Source organism: Pseudocercospora fijiensis, assembly GCF_000340215.1.
Source record: "Pseudocercospora fijiensis CIRAD86 unplaced genomic scaffold MYCFIscaffold_9, whole genome shotgun sequence".
Lineage (NCBI taxonomy): Eukaryota > Fungi > Ascomycota > Dothideomycetes > Mycosphaerellales > Mycosphaerellaceae > Pseudocercospora > Pseudocercospora fijiensis.
This window is the reverse complement of record NW_006921540.1, coordinates 582,536-608,007: the sequence shown is the minus strand read 5'-3', so window position 1 is coordinate 608,007 and position 25,472 is coordinate 582,536. Positions and strand designations below refer to the sequence as shown.

The 25,472-nt window shown below is 52.4% G+C and overlaps 13 protein-coding genes across 13 annotated transcripts in view; 7 read left to right on the top strand and 6 right to left on the bottom strand.

Moving 5' to 3' along the window:
• The window catches only part of MYCFIDRAFT_58458 (uncharacterized protein), a gene marked incomplete at its 3' end in the record, with an annotated part of 35,810 nt that extends 34,192 nt beyond the window's left edge, over nt 1-1,618 (top strand). The window contains exons 7-8 of the mRNA XM_007932411.1: nt 1,308-1,438; nt 1,572-1,618. Coding sequence (XP_007930602.1) covers nt 1,308-1,438; nt 1,572-1,618 — 178 coding nt within the window. The remainder of the gene's footprint in view (nt 1-1,307; nt 1,439-1,571) is intronic.
• Nucleotides 1,619-2,046: 428 nt separating this feature from the next.
• On the bottom strand, nt 2,047-2,281 carry MYCFIDRAFT_178475 (uncharacterized protein; the record flags this gene model as incomplete). Its single annotated transcript, XM_007932534.1, has 2 exons — nt 2,047-2,149; nt 2,181-2,281. 2 exons carry the CDS (start codon nt 2,279-2,281, stop codon nt 2,047-2,049), a joined length of 204 nt encoding a protein of 67 aa, XP_007930725.1.
• A 235-nt stretch (nt 2,282-2,516) lies between these two features.
• MYCFIDRAFT_167723 (uncharacterized protein) lies at nt 2,517-3,850 on the top strand. Its single transcript, XM_007932533.1, has one exon. It carries the CDS (start codon nt 3,031-3,033, stop codon nt 3,655-3,657), a length of 627 nt encoding a protein of 208 aa, XP_007930724.1. The 5' UTR covers nt 2,517-3,030; the 3' UTR covers nt 3,658-3,850.
• Nucleotides 3,829-5,786, bottom strand: MYCFIDRAFT_216609 (uncharacterized protein; the record flags this gene model as incomplete). The annotated part of the gene is made up of 1 exon (XM_007932532.1): nt 3,829-5,786. The coding sequence occupies one exon, from the start codon at nt 5,784-5,786 to the stop codon at nt 4,200-4,202; it is 1,587 nt and encodes a 528-aa protein (XP_007930723.1). The 3' UTR covers nt 3,829-4,199.
• Nucleotides 5,787-7,143: 1,357 nt separating this feature from the next.
• MYCFIDRAFT_51627 (uncharacterized protein) lies at nt 7,144-9,249 on the top strand. The gene has a single exon (XM_007932385.1). The coding sequence runs from the start codon at nt 7,281-7,283 to the stop codon at nt 9,015-9,017; it is 1,737 nt and encodes a 578-aa protein (XP_007930576.1). The 5' UTR covers nt 7,144-7,280; the 3' UTR covers nt 9,018-9,249.
• A 1,000-nt stretch (nt 9,250-10,249) lies between these two features.
• MYCFIDRAFT_36992 (glycoside hydrolase family 18 protein) lies at nt 10,250-11,618 on the top strand (the record flags this gene model as incomplete). Its single annotated transcript, XM_007932326.1, has 4 exons — nt 10,250-10,564; nt 10,630-10,725; nt 10,780-11,393; nt 11,453-11,618. The coding sequence occupies 4 exons, from the start codon at nt 10,250-10,252 to the stop codon at nt 11,616-11,618; spliced, it is 1,191 nt and encodes a 396-aa protein (XP_007930517.1).
• Nucleotides 11,619-12,025: 407 nt separating this feature from the next.
• On the top strand, nt 12,026-12,848 carry MYCFIDRAFT_80745 (uncharacterized protein; the record flags this gene model as incomplete). Its single annotated transcript, XM_007932531.1, has 2 exons — nt 12,026-12,646; nt 12,732-12,848. 2 exons carry the CDS (start codon nt 12,026-12,028, stop codon nt 12,846-12,848), a joined length of 738 nt encoding a protein of 245 aa, XP_007930722.1.
• An 89-nt stretch (nt 12,849-12,937) lies between these two features.
• On the bottom strand, nt 12,938-15,241 carry MYCFIDRAFT_216607 (uncharacterized protein; the record flags this gene model as incomplete). Its single annotated transcript, XM_007932530.1, has 1 exon — nt 12,938-15,241. One exon carries the CDS (start codon nt 15,239-15,241, stop codon nt 13,112-13,114), a length of 2,130 nt encoding a protein of 709 aa, XP_007930721.1. The 3' UTR covers nt 12,938-13,111.
• Nucleotides 15,242-16,034: 793 nt separating this feature from the next.
• MYCFIDRAFT_123576 (uncharacterized protein) lies at nt 16,035-16,595 on the bottom strand (the record flags this gene model as incomplete). The annotated part of the gene is made up of 2 exons (XM_007932529.1): nt 16,035-16,058; nt 16,266-16,595. Coding segments are annotated over 2 exons (354 nt in total), but the record flags the coding sequence as incomplete, so codon positions are not given.
• A 730-nt stretch (nt 16,596-17,325) lies between these two features.
• On the top strand, nt 17,326-18,070 carry MYCFIDRAFT_144414 (uncharacterized protein; the record flags this gene model as incomplete). The annotated part of the gene is made up of 2 exons (XM_007932528.1): nt 17,326-17,373; nt 17,438-18,070. The coding sequence occupies 2 exons, from the start codon at nt 17,326-17,328 to the stop codon at nt 18,068-18,070; spliced, it is 681 nt and encodes a 226-aa protein (XP_007930719.1).
• Nucleotides 18,071-18,362: 292 nt separating this feature from the next.
• Nucleotides 18,363-18,935, bottom strand: MYCFIDRAFT_199552 (uncharacterized protein; the record flags this gene model as incomplete). Its single annotated transcript, XM_007932526.1, has 1 exon — nt 18,363-18,935. One exon carries the CDS (start codon nt 18,933-18,935, stop codon nt 18,363-18,365), a length of 573 nt encoding a protein of 190 aa, XP_007930717.1.
• Nucleotides 18,936-21,234: 2,299 nt separating this feature from the next.
• MYCFIDRAFT_178468 (uncharacterized protein) lies at nt 21,235-23,760 on the top strand (the record flags this gene model as incomplete). Its single annotated transcript, XM_007932525.1, has 11 exons — nt 21,235-21,250; nt 21,283-21,371; nt 21,398-21,685; nt 21,745-21,786; nt 21,812-22,131; nt 22,175-22,507; nt 22,537-23,157; nt 23,182-23,197; nt 23,235-23,263; nt 23,293-23,589; nt 23,622-23,760. 11 exons carry the CDS (start codon nt 21,235-21,237, stop codon nt 23,758-23,760), a joined length of 2,190 nt encoding a protein of 729 aa, XP_007930716.1.
• Nucleotides 23,761-23,804: 44 nt separating this feature from the next.
• Nucleotides 23,805-25,434, bottom strand: MYCFIDRAFT_178467 (uncharacterized protein; the record flags this gene model as incomplete). The annotated part of the gene is made up of 8 exons (XM_007932524.1): nt 23,805-23,827; nt 23,859-24,382; nt 24,507-24,664; nt 24,704-24,819; nt 24,852-25,149; nt 25,190-25,252; nt 25,284-25,340; nt 25,369-25,434. The coding sequence occupies 8 exons, from the start codon at nt 25,432-25,434 to the stop codon at nt 23,805-23,807; spliced, it is 1,305 nt and encodes a 434-aa protein (XP_007930715.1).
• Nucleotides 25,435-25,472: the final 38 nt, after the last annotated feature.

Genomic DNA, 25,472 nt, shown 5'->3' with positions numbered 1-25,472 from the left:
ATCGGAGACCTTGAAAGAAGGACTGAATAAACCACCTCCCCGAGGAACCTCAACTAACTTAAGCGGTTCTATCGGTAGCAAGCCGCAGGACTAGTTAGGAGATGGTGTTAATCGCTATAGAGCTACCTATATGCGACAAAGAGGTATCGACACTGTTACTATTAGAAGCCGACAGCTAGTGTATTGCTAGGGCTGTTAGTATGTTAGTGTGTGTAGAAGAAGAAGAAGAAGAAGAAGAAGAAGAAGAAGTTGAACTAGGAAGCGTAGGTCTACATTAGCGCATCGCAGGTGAGGTTTGCCTCTACCAATAGGATTGCGCTATTTACGCTACAATAGCAAGGCAACAATAACGGCTATACATCATCGCACTTTTAACGCAACGCAATAGCCGCCGACTGCTGCTGGTTGAATGCCTAAGGCCAGAATTGCCAGCGACTAGAGGCATAGGCAAGGACTTCGCATTGGGCTATAGCTGGTTTGAAAAGCTCTTCGGCACGACGACAGAATGTGCTCTGCGCTCGTCAGCCGACGCAGCTCTCTGGTCTACCGCTACTACTTCGCCGCCAACCCCCTAGTCCACGGAGCTATCAGCCATCAAGCCATCATCGTACGCCTGGCCTGGCCTGGTCAGCCATCAAACCATCATCGTACGCCCAGCCAAACCCTTCGTGGCCAGCCATCAAGCCATTATCATACGCATGGCCTGGCCAGCCATCAAGCCATCATCATACGCCCAGCCAAACCCTTCGTGGCCAGCCATCAAACCATCATCGTACGCCTGGCCTGGCCTGGTCAGCCATCAAGCCATCATCGTACGCCCAGCCAAACCCTTCGACTTTACAAACACCCCCGACGAGGCACGCACTCTGGTCTACCGCTATTACTTCGCCGCCAGGCACGCAATCTGGTCTACCACCGAGGAGGCACGCAATCTGGTCTACCGCTACTACTTCGCCGCCAACCGCCTAGTTGACGGGGCCATCGTTGTCGGCGGCAAGCGCACTTAGAAGATAAAGCTGGTACCTGAGAGATGAAGCCAGTAAGGAAGGCCTGAATGGTAGATATAGCAGGTTGGATCACTACAAACGAATACAAAAGCCAGATTCATTCAATCCTTGATCGCTGTAACCGCTACCATTACCCATTGCTGTTACAAGAGCCTTTAGGGACCACCAGTCAGATCCACCATATCCAGGTCCAGGTCAGCAAAGCCCTCAGCGTCGACGTATGGCTGGTACATAGCAGCTGTAGCATCATCGACAATGCCTGCTTGTACAGGTCCCCGCTGTGCTGACAAGGTTGGACAGAGGGTGCAGCATCTGGGCCGTCGAGCTGATTCGAAGAGAGATTCTCAGCAGTCATCACGAAGCCACAAACATCAACGCTGTGCTAATCGACTTCTTCTTGTACGACTTGGCCAAGGAGCGGGACAGGCAAGGTACGTACGTACGTGTTGTGTTCATGGTCTGTCTTGATGTTTTTCGGGATCACAGCCCACTTCGGCCATGTCATTGGCTTCTCGCCTCCTGCTGCGAAACGGATGGGCTGAAGTCGGTCTGACGATGAAACAGGGCAACACGCGATTCCCCACCATCGAACCAGAAGCATTTGGTACTGATTATGATTAGGCCGCATCGGGTTAGGGGGCGGCAGGAGAAATGCTTGGTCGCGGCTTGGCAAGGGTGGGCTGCCGCCTGCGCAGCTCATGCAGCTTTCGCCATCGTGCATAAGGGGCGTTGGGGGGTGTGATTGGACGTTGGCGATGCTGCTAACGACACCTCCTGCGGCCACGATGGCACCCAGACTCACCACAGCACCCTTCCTGGTTGTGGTGCTGCGTGATGCGAGGACGATGGCGTGCATGCCCCTACATCCTCAGCTGCGGTCAACTCGCTATGTATTCTCCTGTGACGGAGGCGTGGAGGCGTAGGCGGAGGCGTAGGCGGAGGCGTCGCCGGTGATGTGTGTTTGTTCCTGCAGCGGAGCGGAGCCGTTGACGGTCGGATGTGCCCCGTTGGTCGTAACGGTCGTAACGTAGGAATCGCCTTAAAGCTGCGTCGGCCTCTCCTGGACTCTGCCGTCTCCCGTCTCGCCCTTCCTCCACCTCCACCGTCTCTGCCAGACATCGTTGAAGTTGCTGTCCTTGGCGCTTCGTTCGTTCTTTCCACCCCTCGTCTCACATTTTCACGTCGCCAGTCGACACGCCACTCGTTACCGCACAAACCCACCCTCTTTGAAAGAGATCGGAATTTCGACAGTTGATCTGTCCCCAGGCATCCATCGAACAGTCCTTCCAACTGACTCAACATGCGCTCTCTCACTGCTCTCGCTGCCTTCGCGGCATTGGCTTCCGCAATCCCTCACGGCCACAAGCATCTGCAACTCCACGCACCCCGAAATCTCGAAAGCTCACCACTCGCCGGCCGAGACGAGCTCCCAGTCGATCGCTTGACCGGACAGTGCGGTGGCGACACAGGCTACGCCTGCTCGGCTGGCTTCTGCTGTTCGCAATACGGCTACTGCGGCACCGACCCAGACTACTGCGGTGTAGGCTGCCAATTCGGCGCATGCGATGCCAACGCGACTGCTCCAAACCCAACCGCTGCCACAACCCCACCCGTGCAAAACGCCAGTATCGTTGAGCCAACTGCTTCTGCAAGCACGACAGTCCTCAGCATCGCATCCACCACCGCTCTCGCAGACAAAGGCCACCATCCTCCTCCCTACGCATGGAGTCCCCCCCAATACAGCAGCTCCTGGTGGTCGTCAAAGCACCTCCCAACCAGTACCCCATCCCAACCGACGTTTTTCTCTCAGCCAGCGCCAGCCACAACCCTCGCGACTTCCTCCAGCGCTCCGGCCGACTCCACCACTGCAATAGTAGCGCCCACTTCTTCTTCTTCTTCTTCCCCATCACCAGAAGAACCTTTGACTACCGCACAACCCACCTCTTCCTCCTCCCCTCCACCCCCATCCTACTCCTCTCCATCTTCTGGTGGCGGCGGCACAGGTCTCGGCAACACCTACAAAATGTACACCGGCGACGGAACCACCCAATCCGGCTGGCCCTCAGAATCCTCCTGGATGTCATTCGACGAAGCCTGGACCTCCAACCTCCCCACAATAAAATCCTCCTGCACGCAATTCCACACCGAAAACAACAGCGACGAGGAAACCTCGAATCTCAAATCCTCCATCCTCAGCGTCGCCTCCTCCACAAACATCGACTCCCGCTTCATCCTCGCAATCCTCATGCAAGAATCCAAAGGCTGCGTGCGGGCTCCAACCACAACCTACGAATTCTCAAATCCGGGATTGATGCAATCCTTTCAAGGCACACACACCTGTAACCCCGGCACCCAAGCCGCCCCGCAGGGCGTGAGTCCTTGTCCTCAAAGCGAAATTCTAGGTATGATTGCAGATGGAGTCAACGGCGCGGGGTCCGGGGGCACGGATTTGGTGAATTCGCTGCAGAAAGCGGGGTGTGAGGATGTTTCGAAGTATTATAAAGCCGCGAGGATTTATAATTCGGGGAGTGTGACGGGGGATGATTTGGGACTGGGGGTGGCGACGCATTGTTATGCGGCGGATATTGCGAATCGGTTGACCGGGTGGACGAGTGCGACTTGTCTTTGTACGCTGGATGGGGGAGCGTGAGATTTTTTGTTTCCCTCTTTTCATGATGATGGGATGGATGAGTTGCACAGGACATGCGCGAGTGCACAGCGAGATGGCTACTTGGTCATGGTAGATTCATTGTACAGGAAGATTTTCTGAAACGGCGACAGCCCGCTTTGAGACGCGGTGTGCAGAGAACAGAACGGAATGAAGCGACAATTTCGAACTTCGACATCATTCACCTACTCTCCCCATTCTTCTTCTTTTTCGTCGCAGCAGTCTCGAGACTCGCCTGGTTTAGATTTAAAGCTTCAGGTTCCAAGTCATACAAGATATCGTCCGATCCTCAGAGTCGTGACTCATGCATGAATGAGGAAGTTCGAAGGGGTCCGGGTATCGGTATCGGACGATACACTCCAAGCTAACGAAGACTCTTTCCACAGATACGCGATCAAGTAGGAATCAAGTAGGAAAGTTTCAAGATCCTAGCGTGCTGTGCTGTCCTCTTCCGCGTGGCAACCCGCAAAAATTCCAGGCCTTATGAAAAAAAAGTGTATGTGAATCGACCTTCATCGATAGTTCTATCCTCCTTGCGCGAAACTTCCGAAAACCTCACCATTCCGCGACGGACCTTTAGCGGCAGTCTGGACCAGAAAATTCTGTTTCGACGCCTCGCCATGACTGAACACGATCGTCGTCTCACTCAGATACTCGGGCAAAGGATCTCTGCCATCGGAATCAGAGTAACTGACCTCCCTACTCAGCCGAGCATACCTGGCCGTCCTCAGGATGGTGGAAAAGTCGTCTGAAAACGCCGCTCCGTTCTTAAAGATCGCAATTAGTCCTAAAATGGTTCCGAGAAGAGTCAATGCGATTGCGATGCCATAGGCCAGCCATAACTTTACCGGAGAGTATTCGTAGACGTTTTGATAGATGGGGGAGGTGACGTTGACTAGAGGCGGGGCAAAGGGTGAGGATGTGTTGGGTTGGAAGTGATCTGAGCTTAGCATGCTGATGGTGATGTTTTGGAAAAGCTGCTCGATGGTGTCCTTCAAGGACCGCTGCGATGGTTCTGCGGTCCAGTCGTAGAGGCTTGGCATATTGTCGGTACTTCCGAGATGGGTGTATGTGGCTGTCTGTGCTGCAGTGGCCCAGTTGCTGGGAGTTCGGAGAAAGGATAATTCTTTGGTATCCAGCAAGACTGTGGACATGACTTTGGTGTCCGTGCTGTAGGTTCCGCCGTACTTCGACTGTTGACCGTCCAAGACTGTGCCTACGAACACTCGCCCGAACGCGTCGAGGATTGCTTGAAATGAGAGTCTTTGGAGAGTGTGGCGATCAACCTTGCATCCTTCGTAGTCGACATTGAGCCCTGCACATTTCGGGTAATCCCCATTCATGTAAAACCCAGCTATTGTATCAACAAAACTGTCTTCGCCGCGCGCAGAGGTTGTTATATCGATGGACTGCTGGCCATCCAGGTATGTAAAATTAGTCTGATAAGATGTGTTCCACAGCTGACATTCGAGCATCGTACTGTTGACAAAATACCTGCCAAACTCGGCAGTGACTTGCTCAGCTGTGGTATTAGGGTTGGCATCACAGCTGCCAAGCTCACGATACTTGAACTTAGGAATGGCTGCAAAGTAGATAGTGGCTACCTGGGTTGCATTGGCTGTTCCATTCGTAGTAGCGTTTCCCTTCGCTCCCACTGCGTTGTAAAGAAGTGGACCCAAAGTACCCTGATTCATGGTGAACGGCGTTGAGTTAGAGAATGGAACGGCGTGATTGCCGAACGGGTCTTCGTTGCTTGCGATGCCTTCGCTCGGGGTCGGACTACCATTGGCGGCTGTCCAAGCAAGATAGTTGTATGGCTGCTGACAGCTGTTACCCCTATAGGCATTGAGAATGTTTGTCTGCATGAGCTGCTGCATTGTTGCGTTGATATTGTTGCATTTCAAGGCAGGTCCGTTGAAGTCGAGAGACCAGCTAGCATTGGGCGACGAAGGACTTATTGGTAGGATCGTGCCTCCTGTGGCTACACTGTAAGCGATACGCTCGACCATGTATGTCGGGCCGTTGTAGAAGACCGTATCCACGCTTGCAAGTCCTGTGAAAGTGCTCGATTGTCCCGGCGCGAAGAACTTGAGGCTTTCGAAGTCGGCCATGGGAACACTTCTGAGTTCCGAAGGCGATGGTGTAACTGCAGCAATAGCCACGCTTAATGTCGCTGGTGTGATGATGGCAGCGATGGGAATGAGCCTAGATATGATTAGCACACACTTGGTGATACGCGACGGTTGTGTGCACCATGTCACCAATGCTGTCAAGAGCAGAAAAGGGTGTCTCCACCAAGTTTTCGGTCGGAAAAGGTTCCAAACATTACTGAGTACAGAGTAAAGAAGATCGATGGTTGACAAGTGCGTGGTAGTACTATCTCTCGTAATGGTCCACCAGAATGCTTGAGTATAGGCCGTAGACAGAGCCACCACGAGACACGATCGGCTGAGAAATGCCAAAGCCGTGCCGATTGCTGTGTTGATCTGCTGCTGTGACAGCTCAAAGTTGACAAGCTTGTAGGGTTCGGCATCGACCAGAGTGCCTTTCAGGCTGGAGTTAAACAGGTGATGAGACACGGCCAGGCAAATGCCTCCGATGAAGGATGATAAGATGGTGACTGGTGCCAGCCAGTGAATTTTGCTTTCTGATAACATACTATGAATTGCAATTGAAGGAATCAAAGAGCAGCGCGAAGTGCAGCACAACCGGCGAGAAGCATAGTCTCGCAATCTGCCACGGAGCCATCTGACTTGATATGCTCGTGCTGTGCCGCACTCAACTTCATGCGCTTAGAGGCCTTGCAGAAGTATGTTGGATATAGTACAGCTTGCAGCGACCTTGACTTGTGAGGAAATGTGCAGCAGAGTCGTTGTGTCAAGTTGGCGCCGGAGCTGACATTTCGGGATGTCATTGGCCGCAGTCGTGCTGCAAGCGCCGGAAAGAATGAAGGCCTGGGTCCATAGACGCCATACTGCAGATAAGCATATCCTGGAGCTTTTGGTGAGCTTGACGGTCCTCATCATATCGCTATACAGAACCCGCCGTCTGGGTGTTGATCTCAATGATGGATGCATGCCGAAGGTAGAAGAGTACCGACACAAGAGGGTCCTGGTCAGATTCATCGCGCTCGTTTGATTCAACGATCATTGAGCATGGAGTTGCGCATCCGCGACTTCATTGCACCTAGACTTCAACAAGTGCGTCAGCCCTTGGCTAAGGGTGTCGTGGATGGGAAACGCTGTCGATGTTGAAGTGGAAGAAGGAAGAGAAGAAGATCATCGACGGGAGTATTCTACTTGCCTCCTCGCATCGGGCCGTCTCGGTCTCGCCTCCGATTTGTTGAGGCGAGTGCGACCCTTGCCCTTGCCCCGCGTCAGAGTGTGGCTAGGGGAGCGGGAGCTTTAATTTGGCAAACTCTCGCGTCGAATGTGTGAGTCGACGAAACACTCACACATCCCGTTGCATAGTTCTACCATTCTGGAGCACAGCGTATCAACTACGAAGGGACACCGCGGATCCTGCACTCAGACACCGCCTCTGCAACACTATATAGCTGTCCATTGTCTGCTGATAGTGTGAGTCAAGACACCAGACTTTGCGATATGGCTGCCAATGGTGTCGCAGCAAAGATGGACGAACTAAAGGTGGAAGACGGCGCACCAGCTGCTCCTTCCGCTGCGCCAGCCGACAAGCCAAAAAAGCAAGACAAGGAGCGGAAGGACCAGAAAGAAGCCAAGAAGAGCAAGGAGAAGAAGGACAAGCCGCAGCAGCAGCCAGCCAAGAAGAAGACCGACGGACCAGAGCTGATTGGTATTACTGAGCCCAAGTCAGGCGACCTCTCAGAATGGTACCAACAAGTCATTCTCAAGGGCGACATGCTCGATTTCACCGACATTCCAGGCTGCTACATCTACCAGCCAGCCTCCTACAGAATATGGGAGTTCATTCAGGACTACTTCAATGCGCGCATTCGAAAACTTGGCGTCAAGAACTGCTATTTCCCACTTTTCATTTCAGAGGCAAACTTGCAGCGAGAGAAGGATCACATCGAGGGCTTCGCGGCCGAAGTAGCATGGGTGACAGAGGGTGGAAAGACCAAGCTGGAGAAGCGCTTGGCTGTGCGCCCGACCTCCGAGACGGCCATGTACAGCTTCTACAGCAAGAAGATCCGATCGCACAGAGACTTGCCGCTGAAGATGAACCAGTGGAACAACGTTGTGCGTTGGGAGTTCAAGCATGCTGTCCCATTCCTGCGCTCGCGTGAGTTCTTGTGGCAGGAGGGCCACACTGCACATCTCACAGAGCAAGGTGCTGGCGAAGAAGTCATGCAAATTCTCGACTGGTACGCCGACATCTACCAAGAGCTCCTTGCGGTTCCAGTAGTCAAGGGCCAGAAGACCAAGAACGAGCAATTCCCGGGAGCATACTACACCAAGACTATCGAAGGCTACATTCCAGCTGTGGGACGAGGCATTCAGGCCGCTACCTCTCACTGTCTCGGTCAGCATTTCGCCAAGATGTTTGACATCACCGTCGAAGATCCAAATCAAGATGTGAAGGAGGGTGAGAAGAGAAACAAGGTGCACGTCTGGCAGAACAGCTGGGGCTTCACCACTCGCTCTATTGGTGTCATGGTTCTTATTCATGGTGACGACAAGGGTCTTGTCATCCCACCGCGAGTCGCTGAGATCCAGACTGTCATCGTTCCTGTCGGTGTGACCGCGAAGACCACGGATGCAGACCGTAAGAAGCTGTACGATGAAGTCGAGGGTCTGCGCGCTGTTCTCGAAGAGGCTGGCGTTCGTGTCGAGACGGATATGCGCGAGGGCTATTCTCCAGGATACAAGTTCAACGACTGGGAACTCAAAGGTGTTCCCCTCCGTATCGAGTTTGGACCAAAGGACTCTGAGAAGCATGTCGTCACCACCTCTCGACGCGACCAGGGCGGCAAAGACACCGTCCCAATCAGCGACATCGGCAAGAAGATCCCAGAACTGCTCGAGACCATCCAGAAGGATATGTTTGCGAAGGCTGATAAGGAGTACGCCGAGCACCGAGTCATTGTGCGGGAGTGGAAGGACTTTGTTCCAGCCCTCAATGCCAAGAACGTCTTACTCGTCCCACACTGCTTGGGAGGCGAGTGCGAGGATCAGATCAAAGACGATTCGAAGGGCAACATCGAGGGCCAGGAGGTCGATGCTCGCGCTCCATCTATGGGTGCCAAGTCGCTCTGTATCCCGCATGACCAGCCAGAGGCGATCGCCGCAGGTACCAAGTGTGTCAATCCCAAGTGCGGCAAGAACGCCGAGCAGTGGGTCATGTTTGGTCGCAGCTATTAGAGAGAGGTATGGTGTTCAAAGGCGTGGAGTTTGGAGTGTGCATCGAGAAGGGCTGGCATTTAGGGGATGAGATGTTTCGCTTAAGCACATCAGTCGGCTGCTGGAGTTGAGAGCCGAGGAAAGAAGTTTTGAGCCGCCATCGGCGTGTATGCATGAGGAATGACTTTCGATGTCGCATGAAGGAATAATACCCAAAAGGTTTGTGAAAATGGACAATCTCATTTAAACTCTCACACCGGCTGAAGGTGGCTGAATCACTCCAGCTCGTGCCCAATCTCGACCCCATTTTGTTACCACACTTCGACATGGTACTTCATGCAGCTTCCCGCCTTTCACAGGCGCCTTCCGGTCGGCACGCACAATTGGCGTGTCTGTGAGACCTTATTGCAACCCCATCATGTGAAAATGCACTATTGATGCACGGTCGAGTCAGATACCACAGAACAGTGTCCAATACGCCAAGCCTTCAGTACAGGGACGACATGATCGCACGACTCATGACTGCAACAGGTTCAGCAAAAGCTCAGTCGCGGGCTTTAGCTTGATCACTCAATAAATCTACAAACATCCATCGCTTATGTACTGACACACCAACCTCAACAGTCAGGCCAATCCGCGCAGTGAAGGACACCCTCGGCATTACTTCGACCTGAGGACTACTGCATGTATCAAAACGAACATACCTAATCGCGAAATGGTTCGCATCTTTTGGCGTATCCAACAGGTCTGAGAACTATTTGCAAACCTAACTCGCTTGGGTCTGGGCGAATGCTACATAATGCGACAAGGCTGTTCACTAAGTCAAAACATGTGACGACTACTAATGTAATGGCACAGCATGCCCGGTCGAATAGGCCTTGTCGACTCACTTGTATCTGCTCGACTGCAACGTCAAGCGGTGCAGAGCCTCCACCGGGAAATCGTCATGTCCATAGCTGAACTGGTGTTGTCTAGCATGTGGCCTCCCTTTCAGCTATTGCAGCAGAAATAAAAGACCGGCAGCTCCGTTGCGGAAGCGCAGGATTGCGACACTATGCGAATCTGATACAACTGTCCAGATCACTGCAGAAATATCTATAGCCACTGTTTTCAGCATACCTTACCGGCCCTACCCTCACAAAAGCCTGGAGAAATTTATTGTTTCGTCGGGGAGGATAGGAAGATCTGACGACTCACAAAAAAAAAACAGCTTGCAGTCAACAAACGCCGACTCCGACGCCGTCTCCAGCATAATGTCTTCGTACAGATCAGTTGTGTACTTTACGAACTGGGGCATCTACGGCAGGAACTACCAACCCCAAGACCTCCCAGCCTCAAAGCTCACACACGTCCTCTACTCTTTCGCAAACGTCCGTCCAGATACAGGAGAGGTTTATCTCACCGATACCTACGCCGACTTAGAAAAGCACTATCCTACCGACAGCTGGAATGATGTCGGGACAAACGTCTACGGATGCGTGAAGCAGCTATACCTCCTCAAGAAGAAGAACAGACAAATGAAGACCCTCTTGAGTATCGGTGGATGGACGTATAGTTCCAATTTCGCGGTAAATATTCCTTTTCCCCCCTTTCAGATCTGAAATATCGAGCGCGAGGCTGACAAGCGTTCTAGAACCCTGCATCAACTCCCCAAGGCCGAACAACATTCGCCAACAGCGCCATCCAAATCCTCAAAGACTGCGGCTTCGACGGCATCGACATCGACTGGGTACGCAACCCACCTCGTATCACACCCTTCCTCCACTAACCCCCCTCCTCCCAGGAATACCCCTCCGACTCACTCCAAGCCACAAACCTCGTCCACCTCCTCTCCACAATCCGCACCGCCCTAACAACCTACTCCAACTCCCTCCCCAGCACCCCAACCTTCCTCCTAACAACCGCCTGCCCCGCCGGCCCGCAAAACTACACCCTTCTCGACATCCCCTCCATGACCTCCCTCCTAGATTTCTGGAACCTAATGGCCTACGACTACTCCGGATCCTGGGACACCGTGACCGGCCACCAAGCAAATTTATATTTTTCCCCTTCCAACCCAGCCTCCACACCGTTCAACACCGAAAAAGCCGTAAAGTATTATCTTGAGCGAGGCGTCCAGCCGAGAAACTTGGTTCTGGGAATGCCGTTGTATGGACGGGATTTTTTGGATACGGAGGGGTTGGGGAGGCCTTTTCATGGGGTTGGGGAGGGGAGTTGGGAGAGGGGGGTTTGGGATTATAAGGTTTTGCCTGCCGGGGGGGTGGAGGTTGATGGGGAGAGTCGGGCGAGTTATTTTTATGATGGGCTGACGAGGAGGTTGGTGAGTTATGATAGTGTTGAGGCGGCGGGGTGGAAGGGGGAGTTTATTCGGGATCAAGGGTTGGGGGGTGCTATGTGGTGAGGTTTTTTTTTTCCTTTTCTTGGTTTGATTTTGAGACTGATTTTGAGTACTGTAGGTGGGAAGCTAGTGGTGATAGACCGATTGACGATGCTGGGAGTTTGATTGGGACTGTGACGAGGGGGTTGGGAGAGTTGGAGGGTACGTTGAATTGTTTGGAGTATCCGGATAGTAAGTATGATAATTTGAGGGGTGGGATGAGTGGTGAGAGGGCGAAGTTGTGAGGGTTTGGTGTTTTTGTCGAAGTGAAGGAAGGATGGATGAGACGATGTTTCTTCTGCAGGTCTAGAAATGTTTGGTGTTGGAGGACGAGACAAGACATTCACGAGCATTAGTTGTTCTGGCTTCAGGTCTCACTCGCTTCGTCTCTTTCCCTCCTGCACGACCGTTTGCTCGGGTATATAAGTGCATTTCCATTCGTCTCGAAAACCGACTGGTCACATCAAGCTGACTCTAGCAGACAGCGTTCACATAGGCAATACAGCGCAAGTCGGTACCATCTCGTCCCACGCTTAGCAGCAACTAACGACTGGCAGCAACAACACATCCGCAAAACTTTTCTCCTCGCCACTTGAGTACTTACACATCAACCACTTCACCACCTCCATCGTCACCGAACCCAGCAGACACCATGCTACCTCTGCCCGCCCTGTTGACGGCTGGAAGTTGGTCTTCCCTCTTCGCCCCTTTCAACACTGTCTACGCGCCCTCTCAACCCAGCATGAAAGATATCCTGCTAGGCATGACAGCAATAGCTTCCACAGCATTCTCAGATTCGCCACAAACGACACCGCAATGGCACGGTCTAGGCTACTGCGGCTCCCACGGCGTGATTAAGTTGCCACCATCAGTCAAGGCCAGAAAAGTGCCAATGGGTTGTGAGGACACTGCAAGTAAATCCGAAGACACCGAAACGGCAGACTCGCAACATGAGCGCGCGGCCGAAGAACCCAGAAACCCATCATCGGTCGGCCTCGGTGACTCACCAGCTCCTCTTCACCTCCCAGAGACAAGCACATTATCCAAACATCTCCACGACATCAACTGGCTGAAGCTCTCCATCCAAAGCACCATCCAACTCGTATGCCCAGCCACGATACCGTTCATCGCCGCCGCGAACATGCTCGAGAACGGCTACGACATCTACGAGAAAGGCTTCACGCGCGGAAATGTCTTCGGTCTCGCTGTGGCAGGTCTAGTGCTTTTTGGACCTGGAGGTAATGAGCTGCTAAGTGCTGCCGGATTCGACAAGGTTAGTGTGCGTGGTGCTGAGTTTTGAGATTCGGTAGAGATGTTTGTCTGCATGACGAGGATATCGGCTAACACTTTGTAGACAGCTTAGCAGCGAAATATCAGTCCTCTCAGTACGGTGGTGCTACGCCTGCGGGTGGTGGATTTGCGTGGGCGCAGGCACGCGGGATGAGATCCTGAGATGGAGCGGAACTCAGATTTGAAAAGTCGAGGAGGATACCGCAGCTCGAGGGATTTGCGCTGAGTCTCGAGCACATTCGCAAAGACGTAGAGTAAACGGGAAAAGCGAATTGAGGATATCAGCGTGAGAGAGCTCGCTTTAGACAAGATACCTATGAAAATGCTCAGCACAAAATAACAGAAAAACTCCTCAAAACGCTAACGCTATGTGGGTATCTTCAATGAATGCGAAGAAATTGCCATACCACCATGCCATCACTGCAAAAGCTCACCATCCATGCATCAATCAAATATCCGCTCCAGCATGCGCCGGCTCCGGATCCGGCGAATACAACGCCTCCGTACTAGCATGCTTCTTGACCCTCTTACTGATCTCAAGCGACCTCCGCAAAGAAACGCCTTCAAGTCTCCTGCTCATCAATCGAGCTTGTCGGATCAACTCATTTACTTTTTCGGGCTCTTCTGAGACTTTCATCTGACTGGTGGTGTATGCCCAGTAGTCGCTGTCCTGTTCGCATGCCAGTAATTGCTTGTGATGTTGAGCGAGTAGTGCCAGTGCGATATTGAATAGAAAAGTTTTTTGGTCGGGGATGCATAGCCATACATCCCATACGCGGAGAAGGACAGATTCTGGCAGGACGGCGGCAAATGCTGTGAGGAACCAATTTAGCGGCACCGTGTGATCGGGTGGGATATCGAGCGCTTTGAGCTTTTCGGAAAGCTTGGGCAGCAATTCCTTGATGTACTGGCGTAGAACGTTATTGTCAGAAATTGGCGCATTCAGGTCGCCCTCTTTGGAGAAGTAGTCTTTTGGAAAGTAGTTGTCGACCATGTTGCAGAGCAACCAGAAGGCATCGCTCTCATCGGGAATGGCTAGCAACAGGTATCCTGCGATGAGATTTAGGCCTTGTGTATACCCAAGTCCGGGATATTTGTTGACAAAGGCAATGAGGACTTTCTTCAATCTGTCGTAGCCATTTTCAGCGTAGTAGTCGTACTTGCTCGTAAGTGTCCGTGGTACGTCCTTGAGAATGGCATCGATTTCCTGCGGATCTGGATTCTCGTGCATGTTGAGGTAGCGCTCGTAGGCATCTGGCTCTATGATGGCCTGCGTGTTAGACAGCTCCTTCCACAGCTCCTTCCGAAAGCGCATCGGGATTCCGCCCGTAACGAGACGGCTCAACTGGGCAAGTTTCTCTCTCCCACTGCTGCCTTCAGTGCCCCATCTCGAGGATCCGAGAAGCTCGCCTTCTTGCGCTTCTTCTCCTGCTTGCTCACGCACTTCCTTCAGTTTCAGCAAGAATTTGTTCCACGCTGCCTCGTGCTGGGTCTTCGCAGGTTGAGAAAGGGACTGCTTCGACAAGGTCGGCGGCAGCTGTGCTTCATCATGCCGAGTGCTCATCTCCACCGGCGCTCTTGGCTCACGAGTTGCGCGAGAGTCACGTCGAGCATTGCCCGAAAGTCCTTTGATAGTGCCGGCAGCGCCACCGAATGTCGAAGCGAGCCAATTCATGCTGTCGCCACTATTCACGCTGTTGATGCTCAGCACATCGATAGACTTTGGCCTTTCATTGCGAACCTTGACTGGCGGAGGTTGCCGCGATCCTGATCTGGACGACGATGCTGTTCGGATTGAAGCACCAGGCCTACCGCTGTCTTTCCTCTTGCCAGCTCCTCCGAACAGTTTGGCCAGTCCACGAATGGTGCCGAAATTGTCGACAATGGGATCTGATGCTCCCGCGGACTCACTGCTTTCCGAAGTATTGGTCGGTGCAAGATCCTCAGAAGCGGCTGTAGCCAGGGACAAACGCCTTCGCTCGGCCTGTCTAGCACGACTTGCAGTTTCAGCGATTTTCTCCTGCGGGATCTTGTATTCTTGGGCTAGCCCTGTGAGAGCTGTGACGTGAGCGTCTCTTGCCGCGAGCAATGTTGACAGATGTCGTACTAGTTCCACAGCACCGCGATGGTCTATGATTCTCTGCAGGACATCTGTAGGCCCGGCCGCGAGACTCTGCGCTTCACTCCATTCGGGCTCGTCGCGATCAAACATAGAAGGGCCCGTATCCAGGAGGCCATTGAGCGGCTCGCTGACCGGCGCGAGCTGGGGAGAGACCAGGACATCGGCATCCACGACTGGCTCGTTTATTCCCTGTAGGCTTGGAGAGGTACAGGTACTCTGCGCAGGGTCAGGGAAGGATGTGAGCGACGTAGTATCATCTGCAGGAACGAGCGGTTGGCGACTTGAACGCCTGCTCAAGTCGGTCTGCATGGTGGTCTCTGGCCGTTCACATGGCGATGTCGTGCAGTGTTCGCCTGACTCGTCGACAGGAGGAGGTGTTTGTTTCGTTTGCTGGTCGAGTGGCGGAATGATGAATCCGAGTTCTTCGCTTAGCAGCGGCGACTTTTGCCTGGCCATGTGCGGTTTGCCTTGGCGAATGTGACAGCGCGATGACGGTGGGTGCCCTGCGAGATGCAATGTTTGTACGAAGATACGCACGCTTGACTGAAAGAATTGTGCATGCTATTATGCTCTCCGCTAACATGAAGACGAGATATGACAAGACAAGCAGGAAAACAACAATGGACCTCATTCCGAGCCGATTTGATCAGCTTTCGAGATGTCAGATTTTTTTCATATGGCCGTAGCTCTTAATCACATTCACCGTATCCACATCTAAGAACACGCCTCAGCAGATGTGTATAGCGCAAAGCTCCTGACTCGCTGGCTATGCAATTCCGAAAGCATGCTGTCCGGCCTCAGCAATGGCACAGCCAAAATCAAATCCCTCTACACAATTCGAACACCTCCGCCTAGCTTGGGTATTTTTCGTATTCCTTGAAGCGACGCGCTCTAGATGTGCTACCGAGGACTTTGCAGCTTCAGCAGCATGAGCAGCATATCTGTGAGGCGGTTTGTCCAAAGCTCACGCCACTTCTTGTGCTGGAGAAGAGCTCTACTCCACCTCTTCAATCTTCTTCCCCTTGTCCGCAGCGCCCGCAGCGCCCTCCTTTGCGTCGTCTTCGCCCTCGAGTTCGGGCATCTCGTCATCGTCGTCATCATCTCCCTCTTCATCATCTTCTCCACCCATACCGGCTCCGCCCATGCCGCCGAGCTTGGAGAAATCGATGCCACCAAATCCACCATCGCCTCCCATGCCGCCCATGCCTCCGCCCATGCGGGACATATAATCGTCGTCGTCGGCGACCGCGTCTTGCTCGTCCTCATCGACCCACTGTGTGCAGAAAGCGAAAGTCAGTATCGTGAACCAGCATGCGACCACGCCGACATAGTGCGTGACGTTTGAGTGACGGAGAAAAGATTTCAATGCTGGGGCAGGGGAGGGAGGCCTCAAAGGCTTATGAGAAAGGGGTGTTGGAGGCGATTCTGGGACCAACGCTGAGGCTGAGAGCAAAGAATCGTGTCTAGGTTTTGCACTCACCTTGTCGAAGTCGGTCTTAAGGAAGTGCACCTTCTTGGTGTCCTTAAGCAGACGTGGCCAGTATGCCTCGTTCAACTCCTTCTTCTGCAGAACCATCTCGACTGCGCGGGGAGAGTGGTTGATTTTGGATGCTGAGGGCTCGATTTCGTCGTAGAAGTCTAGGCTGACTGCGTATTCGGCCTTCTTCGATTCTGAGTAGCCGGAGAAAGTGAGCTTGGCTGGCTGAATGTCGAGCTTGATCTTCTTCGGGTCGACGTCGACGACATTGATGCTGAGGAAGATGTGGTTCTTCGCAGCCTCGGTTTTGCTTGAGCGCTGAGCCCATGTTACTAGAGATCAACTGTCAGCATGCGATGAAGAAGAGCATTGACAAAGACTGAAGCTCTCCAGAGTCTTGCGATCCTTACCTTCGGGTGTGATCTGCTTGCCGCCGAACTCCTTCGCATCCGTCGTATTCGTAGGTTGCGCCGACATGGTGTATGCGATTCGCCGTGTCCGATGACCGTGATGGAGGTAGACTGCGTATATCGACACTTGTCAGAACACACTGCAGGTACGAGAAAAGTCTTGTTGGCGAAGGATTAAGGCTGAATAGTTTGCTAGGTTGGAACCGATCCGAAAGCTGTAGAAAGCTCGATATGCTGGAACTGTCGCTGTCGCTATGTCGAGATTGACCCACCCGAGATCTTGGCCGTATGACGCAAAGGTGGAGGTAAGTGAATGTGGTCGGTCTGGATGACTTACATGTGAAATTGAGGCCGGTATTGGTGTTTGGCGTTGACTGTGTCTGCCGTCTCTCCGTGAATCAATTCAGCTCAGTGTGGCTGGTGAATGCCGGGGCGAGAAAATGCGGGACATGTGGCTCTTCGCCGGAAAGTGACGTTGCCAAGCAGCGATCGACGAAGGCTCCCGCTTCACTTCAAGGCGACAGACTGTTGTCACATGCAAGGTCGAACATCACAATCTTCTGGAGAATGGTCGTTCGAGGAACGTTTGGTGTAGTCGCCTGCCTGAGGTAACCTGTGAGCATCCACTACTACACCATCAACATCACGGCCAAATGGACGGCGTGCGACGATTCTTCTATGGGCCCACGCCCGAAGAGCAGGTACGATTGCGCCTGCTGGAGTCCTGCTAGTTATTTAATGCGTGCTGATGTATGCCCCATGCAGAAACGAAAATGTAATGCTCTCCTGCGTTCCAACACGAGAAAACTCGACCGCGATATGGCCAACCTTCAGGCGCTGGAATCTAAAACACGAAGCATGATCCAGCAGGCGGCAAAGCGAGCCCAAAGAAATCCTTCACAAGCCAAGCAAGCGCATCAGGAGACACGAATATTCGCTCGAGAAATGATACGGGTACGGAAACAGAAGTCGCGACTCGCAACATCGAAAGCTACACTCCAATCAGTGGGCTTCCAGGTCAATGAAGCCTTCGCAATGAAGAAGATCGAAGGGTCCATCAAGAACAGCACAGGCATAATGAAGGACGTAAACACCCTCGTCAAGCTTCCAGAGTTGACCGGAACTATGAGGGAACTGAGCATGGAGTTGACCAAGGCCGGTATCATCGAGGAAATGGTTGATGATATGGTGCCGCAAGGCGAAGGTCTCGAAGCTGAGGACGAGGAAGCCGAGGAAGAAGTGGAAAAGATTTTGGGGGAAATCTTGAAGGACAGGACGGCTGCTCCACAACTGCCTTCGGAGCCACTTGGACCTGTGGAAGCACAGCCGGAAGAAGAATTGGACAACGAAGAAATGCTGGCGCAGATGAGGGGAAGATTGGAAGCGCTAAAGAGCTAGATTTTGCAGTCGCGGTCTATGCATATGAGACATGTTCCACGAATGGCGCCGTGTTCGGCGTTCTCCTGTGGTTTTTGGGTGTGGTTTAGACGCTCTGCTGGCATTACAACATCCTGGACGGAAATTATTCTCGTCACTCCTGCGCTGATACAACGTCTGCTTTCTCGCCTCGGCCTTCACAAATCTTGACAAGCCACAACAACATGCAAACCTCTCCGAAAACCTCAATCTCTGCCAATATCCTCAGATGACGCATTGCGAAACTCCGTCCCCAGACCCCCGTCCCTCCCTCCTAGCTTCCACCGCCGACCTTTTCTCCAGCGTTGCTCGTATCCCACCCCATTGACTCACCCGTCTCCACCGCGCGACTTACCGTCATCATACCCGCTCCATCCTTAAAGTACCGGCCAAAATCAAACATCTCCTCCCCTTGGACCTCAGCCTTGTTCTGGTTCTTCTTACCTGTGAATGCATCGCAACTCTCGCCATATTCCGGCTCTAGCGGCACACGAGGCCGGGCAGCGCGCTGAACTCTAGAAGCCTTGGTGAAACTGGCCCAGATATGATCCAGCATCACGGGTTTGATGCCCGCAAATGGCTGTTCAGTAGGTGGGATGGAGAGCGTGGAGTTGATGTTGCCGCCCCATTCGAGAATGACACGCGAGCGATCAGACTCCTTGCCAGATTTCTGTGCCGCTGCACGGAGCGACCAGCGTTGCTTCTGTCGCTCTGAATCTTCGTCTAAGGATTCGTGTGCCGGAAGTGACACTGGCTGCTTGGTCTCGATGAAGTTTTCGAAATGGCGCCGGCTATATGGGCGGCTCTTCTGGTGCTTTGCCTGCGTGGTGTGGCATGATCGGGCCATGGCTGCTTCGTTTTGCGCTGGGAACGGTGGTTCTTGGTGTGGCATCTCCGAATTGTAAGGGAAAGATGAGACTCACAGAAAGGAGGTGAGCGGTTGTGAGATAGTTCTCGCTGTGGGTGAGGTCTGAAACTCTTGGCGCCTGGTGAGTGAAGTTCACCTAGCAGCCGCAGCCGATTGTTCACTTCATCAAAATCAGATGCGCATGTGGCATTGTCAGCAACTTCACCTCGTTCACCAACATTGTGAGAAAAGAGACCTTGCTCGCATGCTCACTGAGAATTGCAAAGAACACGGAGGTACTATCAGAACACTGCCTACAAACAGCGGCTTCCAGCAGCCTTCACCTCTCACGGTGGGTCCGTGTCCATCTCCACACCACCTCTGCCTTAGCAACCATCATTCTACTTTGAAAGTAAGCCATCCTGTCAATGACAATGGCACTGTTGACCACACCTATCTTCCACTTTCGTAAAACCTCGAAATTTAATTCAAGACAAATCCAAGGAATCCGAACCACAGCACAACAATCCACGAATCCCTTGAAAACAGCCCTCTCATTCCCATACCCAGCCTACTTCCTCTTCCACATCCTTCACCTCCTTCTTCCCCTCTCTCGACCACTCACCCCTTTCCTTTCTTTCCAGATCTAACGTCCTTCAAGAAAAGCTTCTTTTCAAAAAGTCTGAGCGACATTCTCCAAAAACAAAAAAAATTCGCTCAGGAATTCTCGTCTCTGAGAGCGGCGCTGAGGGCGAGCATGTGTGCTCTGATGTTCGGGTCGATGTGGGGTGTTGTGCAGTATTGTCGGCTTTGTCGATGAATGGGTTAGTATGGGTAGGGTTGAAATTGCGTACTGTTGGGCGGGCTTCTCGTCTAAAGTGTCTTCGCTGTATGTGCTTGGGAGATGTGTGCTGGGAGTGGTTCCATATCGGCTGATGGCTTGGATTTGGGAATTTTGTCGTTTTTTTTGTTGGGGGGGGGGGGGGGCGCTTGAAGGTTGTTGTTCTGTTTTGCTATTGCTACCTCATAGTCGCACTGGAGATTCAGCGGCCCAGCTTTACCCCTTCAATTTCTTGGCAAATCAGAAGTTCATGACATTCGCCTGACCAACCTCGAGTGTCGCGTTGAGACAAATGCAGCCAACGCCAGACATCGAGCATCAATGTCACAAGCGCCCATATTGGTCTTCATTTCTCTTTCTCAGTTGTGCGTGGACCATGACTGCGTCTCCACGGCGAATGTCACCGTGAGCATGAACGTGAAATCTCAACGGTAATCATATCCGCAAGCGATGACGCATTGTAAGATAGATTATCTTGGGTAACAGGTGATTATGCTATCTTCAAGGCGGTGATGTGCCTCTTGCTTGCGATCGGAGCCCGTCCAGCTTGGGGTCACGTTCGAATTTAAGATAGCTGCTTTCCAGACATTTCCTCCATACTATTGGGCTCTTCCGTTCGACCAGCGTTTCTAATTCGCCGGCCTCCGAATTGTGAGACTGGAGTCGGAGAATATAGGCTGCTCGCATCAGTTGATTGCAGAGCACATGCACGCGCCGAGGGTGCGCGTTCCAGACGTCTCTCGAATCGTCTTTAAAATCGGCACGATACATTAGCATGGCATCAGGCTGGGTTGGATGGAACAACATGAGTCGAGCGACTTGCTGCGCCACCACAACAGGGCTCGAAAAGTTAGGAAGCGCCGATACAAAGTATTCGAACAGAGAAGCATCGTACACAGGAATTTCGTCTCTGACCAGCATGCGGCCGAGCACGGCCAAAAGCCCAGTCATGAAGCCAGAGTTTCCTGGTGCATAATATTGGGCGAACATATTCATGGCTGTTTGGAAGAATCGCAGCGCCGTAGCAGGCGAGCGTATCGGGTCCAGCTCGTAGAAAGCAGTCCCTAGTCCCGCAACCCATTTATGTGCCCAGTAACTGATGTGTATGTTGTTCTCCGCTTCTCTTCTCAACCATTCCAGAACATAGTCCTCTTTGCCCTCGGCGACGAGAAAATAGCACACAAATGCAACAAGTTCGCTATCCTCCGAGAGTTTGATGAGTTCGTCGCGCGGTAGTTTGAAAGCCCAAAGAAGGGCATGAGCACCCAGCTTCAGCTGGACGATCCGTTGCTTGCGTTGCTCAATCTTTGAGGTCCACCACAACTCTGTCCGTAAAGTTTGCAGACAGATTCGCGCTTGACGTGCATCAAGTGTTCCATCTTTTGCTGCTCGTTTGAACTGCATGACCGATAGCGTACGCAAAGGCGTTGCTTCAGTGGACTCGGCAGGTTTGATCGAATGCCCAGACGACTCGGTGGAAATTTTGCGGGTGTGTGCTGTCGGTAGAGCGGGACCATGATCGGGCACGACGGATGAGAGTCGATGTAGTCGTGGAGAGCACTGCCATCGCGAGAGTCCGTATACATGGCCTAGGGGTGCGCGGCGGAAAATCATTGGAAAGGACGGCATAGGTGTTGAGGATAGGACTGGTTGTTTTGCAACGCGGAACTCAACCCTACAGACCCCGAGACGGGGCAGCTCAAACAACCACTATAACAACCCCAATTCGTCAACAGCGACACCAATACGGAAGTACAGCATCTTGACTTCAACGCCCAGTCTTCAATGCGCCAGTCGTCTCTCAGCATTGCGCACAGAGACATGCGATGGTGCTCTCGACCAGCGTCTTGTCAAGACAGGCGATACACAAGATGCCTCCCTGATGCTCGGGCGTAGATGCAACGTACAGGTTTGCTTACCTTTAAAGGGCTTTATCTATCGCGAGAAAGATGTTCAGCTCGATCAAAGCGCTTTCTATTGCCTCTCATAGAGCCTAGCAAACACTCGCCCGTTTCTTCTTGACTACTTCATATAGCATTGCCGCACGGAAATCTGGCTCTCGGCACTACAATACACTCGTACTATGTCGAACACTAATCCCGCGCCACAGGGCAACTTCAACGTGACACTTGACATCAGAATCCCCGGCAGCCTCGTCAAGAATTGGGAGATTCCAGCGGAGACACTTTCAGTCCAGTCGACCATAGATGAGGTATTGGCATGGATCAAGTCACATATCATCAAGTGGTTGATGGAAGCCAGCTACATTGATGTCGAAGGTTTCACGGGCTTCATGAAAAGGCTGAGTGAAGATGTACAGAGTCCCAGCATATCTTTCGCCACTTCAGTCAGCTCGTGACCTCTTTAGCGACCCAACGCAACTTGGAGGTTCCACAAGACTCGATTTCAAGATAGGTCTCAATATCTGCCGCCAGCCTCCCGGAGTTCCGCCTGCGACAGACTCAAGCATGCTGGGCAATTTAGTGCATTCTCGTCGCCAGAGTGCGACGTACATTACCGTTGGAACTGTGCAGTATGGGTCTGTCGGGAATTATGGTGCGATGCAAAGCACCAAGAAGACAAAGGTCGGACAAGCAGTTCACAAAAACGTGATTCTTGCAAGATTTCATCCCTTGAAGTCGGACAAGTTCTCGGGCTTCTTTCATACAGTACCCAGATGGTCCTTTGACGGCTTTTCCGGAGGCATCGGCGACCCTGATGCAAGTATCGAGTGGTCATTCAAAGATCTCCAAGACAGAGGCACAGACCTTTGGAGGATTTCATGTCCCAGGATGCGCAACGGAATAAGACACTCCGCCTAGAGGAGCTAGAAAAAGAGCGTCGTCGTCAAGATGGATTGAGCACTGTTCAAAGCAGGAACAACGACACAGAGAAGCTTCGAAAATTTCATCCCCCCGAGCGCCCATACATGACATTCCATCGCCCAAATCTTACCGGATTCGGGAATCCTCCTGGAGTCTCACTCAATGCTGCCGTGAAGTTGCAGGCCGTCATTCAAGTCTTTTACCACTTCAACAACGCGCCTTCGGACCAAAACCACGTGCCACGAAACATGCAGCTTCCAGTCGTGGGCACCATGTCAGTACAGGCACTGGAAACGGCGTTTTTCACCGAAGGTCGTCGGAAAGGACAACAGGAAGAGGACATGATCATCACCAAGTATCGAGATTCGCAACCACCGCCTTGCTGTCAGTGGTGGGTCATGCCTCTGCCGCAAACCACGCGCTTACTGCACAGAATCGAAGACAAGAGCGTCCATGTAGCTAGCTTCATTCCCAGTGCGGCTAGTGCGACCAGCGATGTGAAGTTGTACATGGAGTGCCATATTTGGGATGACCCAGAGATGATCTTTGATGGCTGGTGAGTGTTTGGTGCTTGCGTAAGCATAATTCGACGACTAGTAACCCTGCGAATATCCATAGTTGAGACGTGAAGAGACTAGCTTGAAATCCAATGAACTACTGGGGTGACTCCTCTTTTCTGTCTGTCTTTCAGAGTTCTACGTCAGAAGCACGGTCTTGAGCTGAAGTCTTACCAGATGTCTATCGTCTCATCAAGGCTCAGAGCGGAATGCAATAGAGTAGTGTCAATTTTAGAATGTCATCCTACAGCCAAAGTTTACCACAACGATAGCCACTCTCAGGGAGCGAGATTCTCAGCACTAGGTTTCAGCAATCTTGGCTCTATGCTATGGTATGGTTTCTTTCCGCCAGATCCGGCTTCATTGGGGTATGCACAGATTCATGAGTTGGAGACTGCGAGGCGTTCTCCTCACTCAAGCGGAGACAGAGAGTACTAGCATCGGATCACTTTAAATGAGCCAGGGTGCTATGGGCGTTCTCCTCACCCAACCATAGCCAGCGAGCACTGGCAGCGGATTACTCTACCTGTACCACGGTGCTATGGGGATTCTCCTCTCTCAAGCGGAGCCAACGAGCACTGGCAGCGGAATACTTAACATAGCCTCACTCCGTTCTTCCCTCCTCACGCTCTCGCCAATTCTCTCGCTAAATCTCCCACACCACAATCACTAAAAAACCAAACCTCAACATGAAGCTCACAACCCTCATCGCACCACTCCTCCTCGTCTGCCAAGCCTTGGCCACTACCGAGGACAATCCCCCCACCACCGTCATCATCGAGGAGCAAGAGCAAGGCCACTCCACCACCAACAACATCTGCAGCAAAAAATACGACTGGGGTCACGCCAAGAACAAGTTCCGCATCTGCGGCGACAACAGCTGGGGCCATGGAGGAATCGACGTGCTCAGGGAAATCAACGACAATAGGTTGAGAGTCAGGGATATCAAAACCGGTACGGGAAATGGTTGTGATTGGTGGATTACGTTCATGGCACGTCTTCATTATTTGGATAGTTACTTTGAGAGGGCGATTACCGAGGCTGGTGGGCCGGCGACTACCTGTAGGACGGTTAAGTCGTGGAATGAGGTTGGGGAGGGTCACTAGAGGACTAGGGGATGGGGTGGAGAGGAGCGGAACGGAGCGGAGCGGAGTTGTTGGTTGGATGTAGATGGATGGGATAGGGTGCGGAGAGGTGAGGAGGTTGAGGTGAGGAGGTGAGGCTCTGGTTGTGAAGTTTGGTGCGTTAGTAATAAATAGTCATAATCAGGAATGTCTGCCAAACTACTCGATAAGCATGATTTCGATCTGTTTTAGAAGCGGAGAAGGTTCCGAGTGAGATCCGTCACAGCCGTAGTCGCCGTCGTTCACCGACCTGGTTTGGGTTCAGATGATGCTGAAAGTCACCTGCGGAGATGGCGTTGCAATCCCGGGATTCTGTGACCGTTCTTGGATGACCTCCTTGACGTGTGGGCCACAGAAGGCTTGATGGTTCCTGGTGGAAGTCCTACAAATTCATCAATGGCGCATAAGGTGGAAAAATCACCCAGACCTCCTCAATCACTGGCTGTATCATCTCGTGCAAGTGCTTTCTCTCCTTCGTTACGCCTTGCTCGGTCTTATAGTCTTTGAATGCTGCTTGATCCTGCTCGATGGTGAGACCTGGCATTGACCAGAGACAGCATTTCTATGACCCAGGCCACAGGTGCTCGCGCCATGGATATTGCCTTCTGCACCATCACAGCCGCCGAGCGTGATACTTTCAAGAATGCTCAGTGTTTTGAACATGGCGCGTAGAGACTCTGTGTAGAAAGCTGTTTTGCTGCCAAGCCATGACGATGATTCCCACTGCTGTAGCCGGATGTCATCTTGTATTCTCTGCGTATATCGTGTGGAGATGAATAGGCTGTACCGTATGGAAGGAGAGGATGGATGTGTGTCGATGGAACGTGAAGGTGTCTGCAAAGTTTCACTCAAAGCAGCATCCCCAGTCTCAGTGCACAGACCATTCTCGCTACGGGGGGCAGCCGACCCGGAACGGGCTTAGCGTTATCTTGGCAATATGTGCGATGTTACGACAGCATGCCAATTCCACCTTCCTTTCCAACATAACCACAGCCCTCCACAGGCTTCACAGCTGCACATGGTCCCGAGACGCCTACTTCCCATGGCAAGTGAATGAACTGGAGCTCAGCATGCTGCTGAGTCCACAAGGCCGCCCTTGTATCGCTTGCATTGACTTACTAAGGCCTCAAGCAAAGCATTGCCTTCACGCATGTTAACAGAGAAAGGGCATTTTCAAGCCCACAATGACC

Bases quoted from the DNA above. Each gene is read 5' to 3' on its own strand.
- MYCFIDRAFT_167723 (XM_007932533.1), top strand. From the start codon at position 3,031: ATGTACACCGGCGACGGAACCACCCAATCCGGCTGGCCCTCAGAATCC.
- MYCFIDRAFT_51627 (XM_007932385.1), top strand. From the start codon at position 7,281: ATGGCTGCCAATGGTGTCGCAGCAAAGATGGACGAACTAAAGGTGGAA.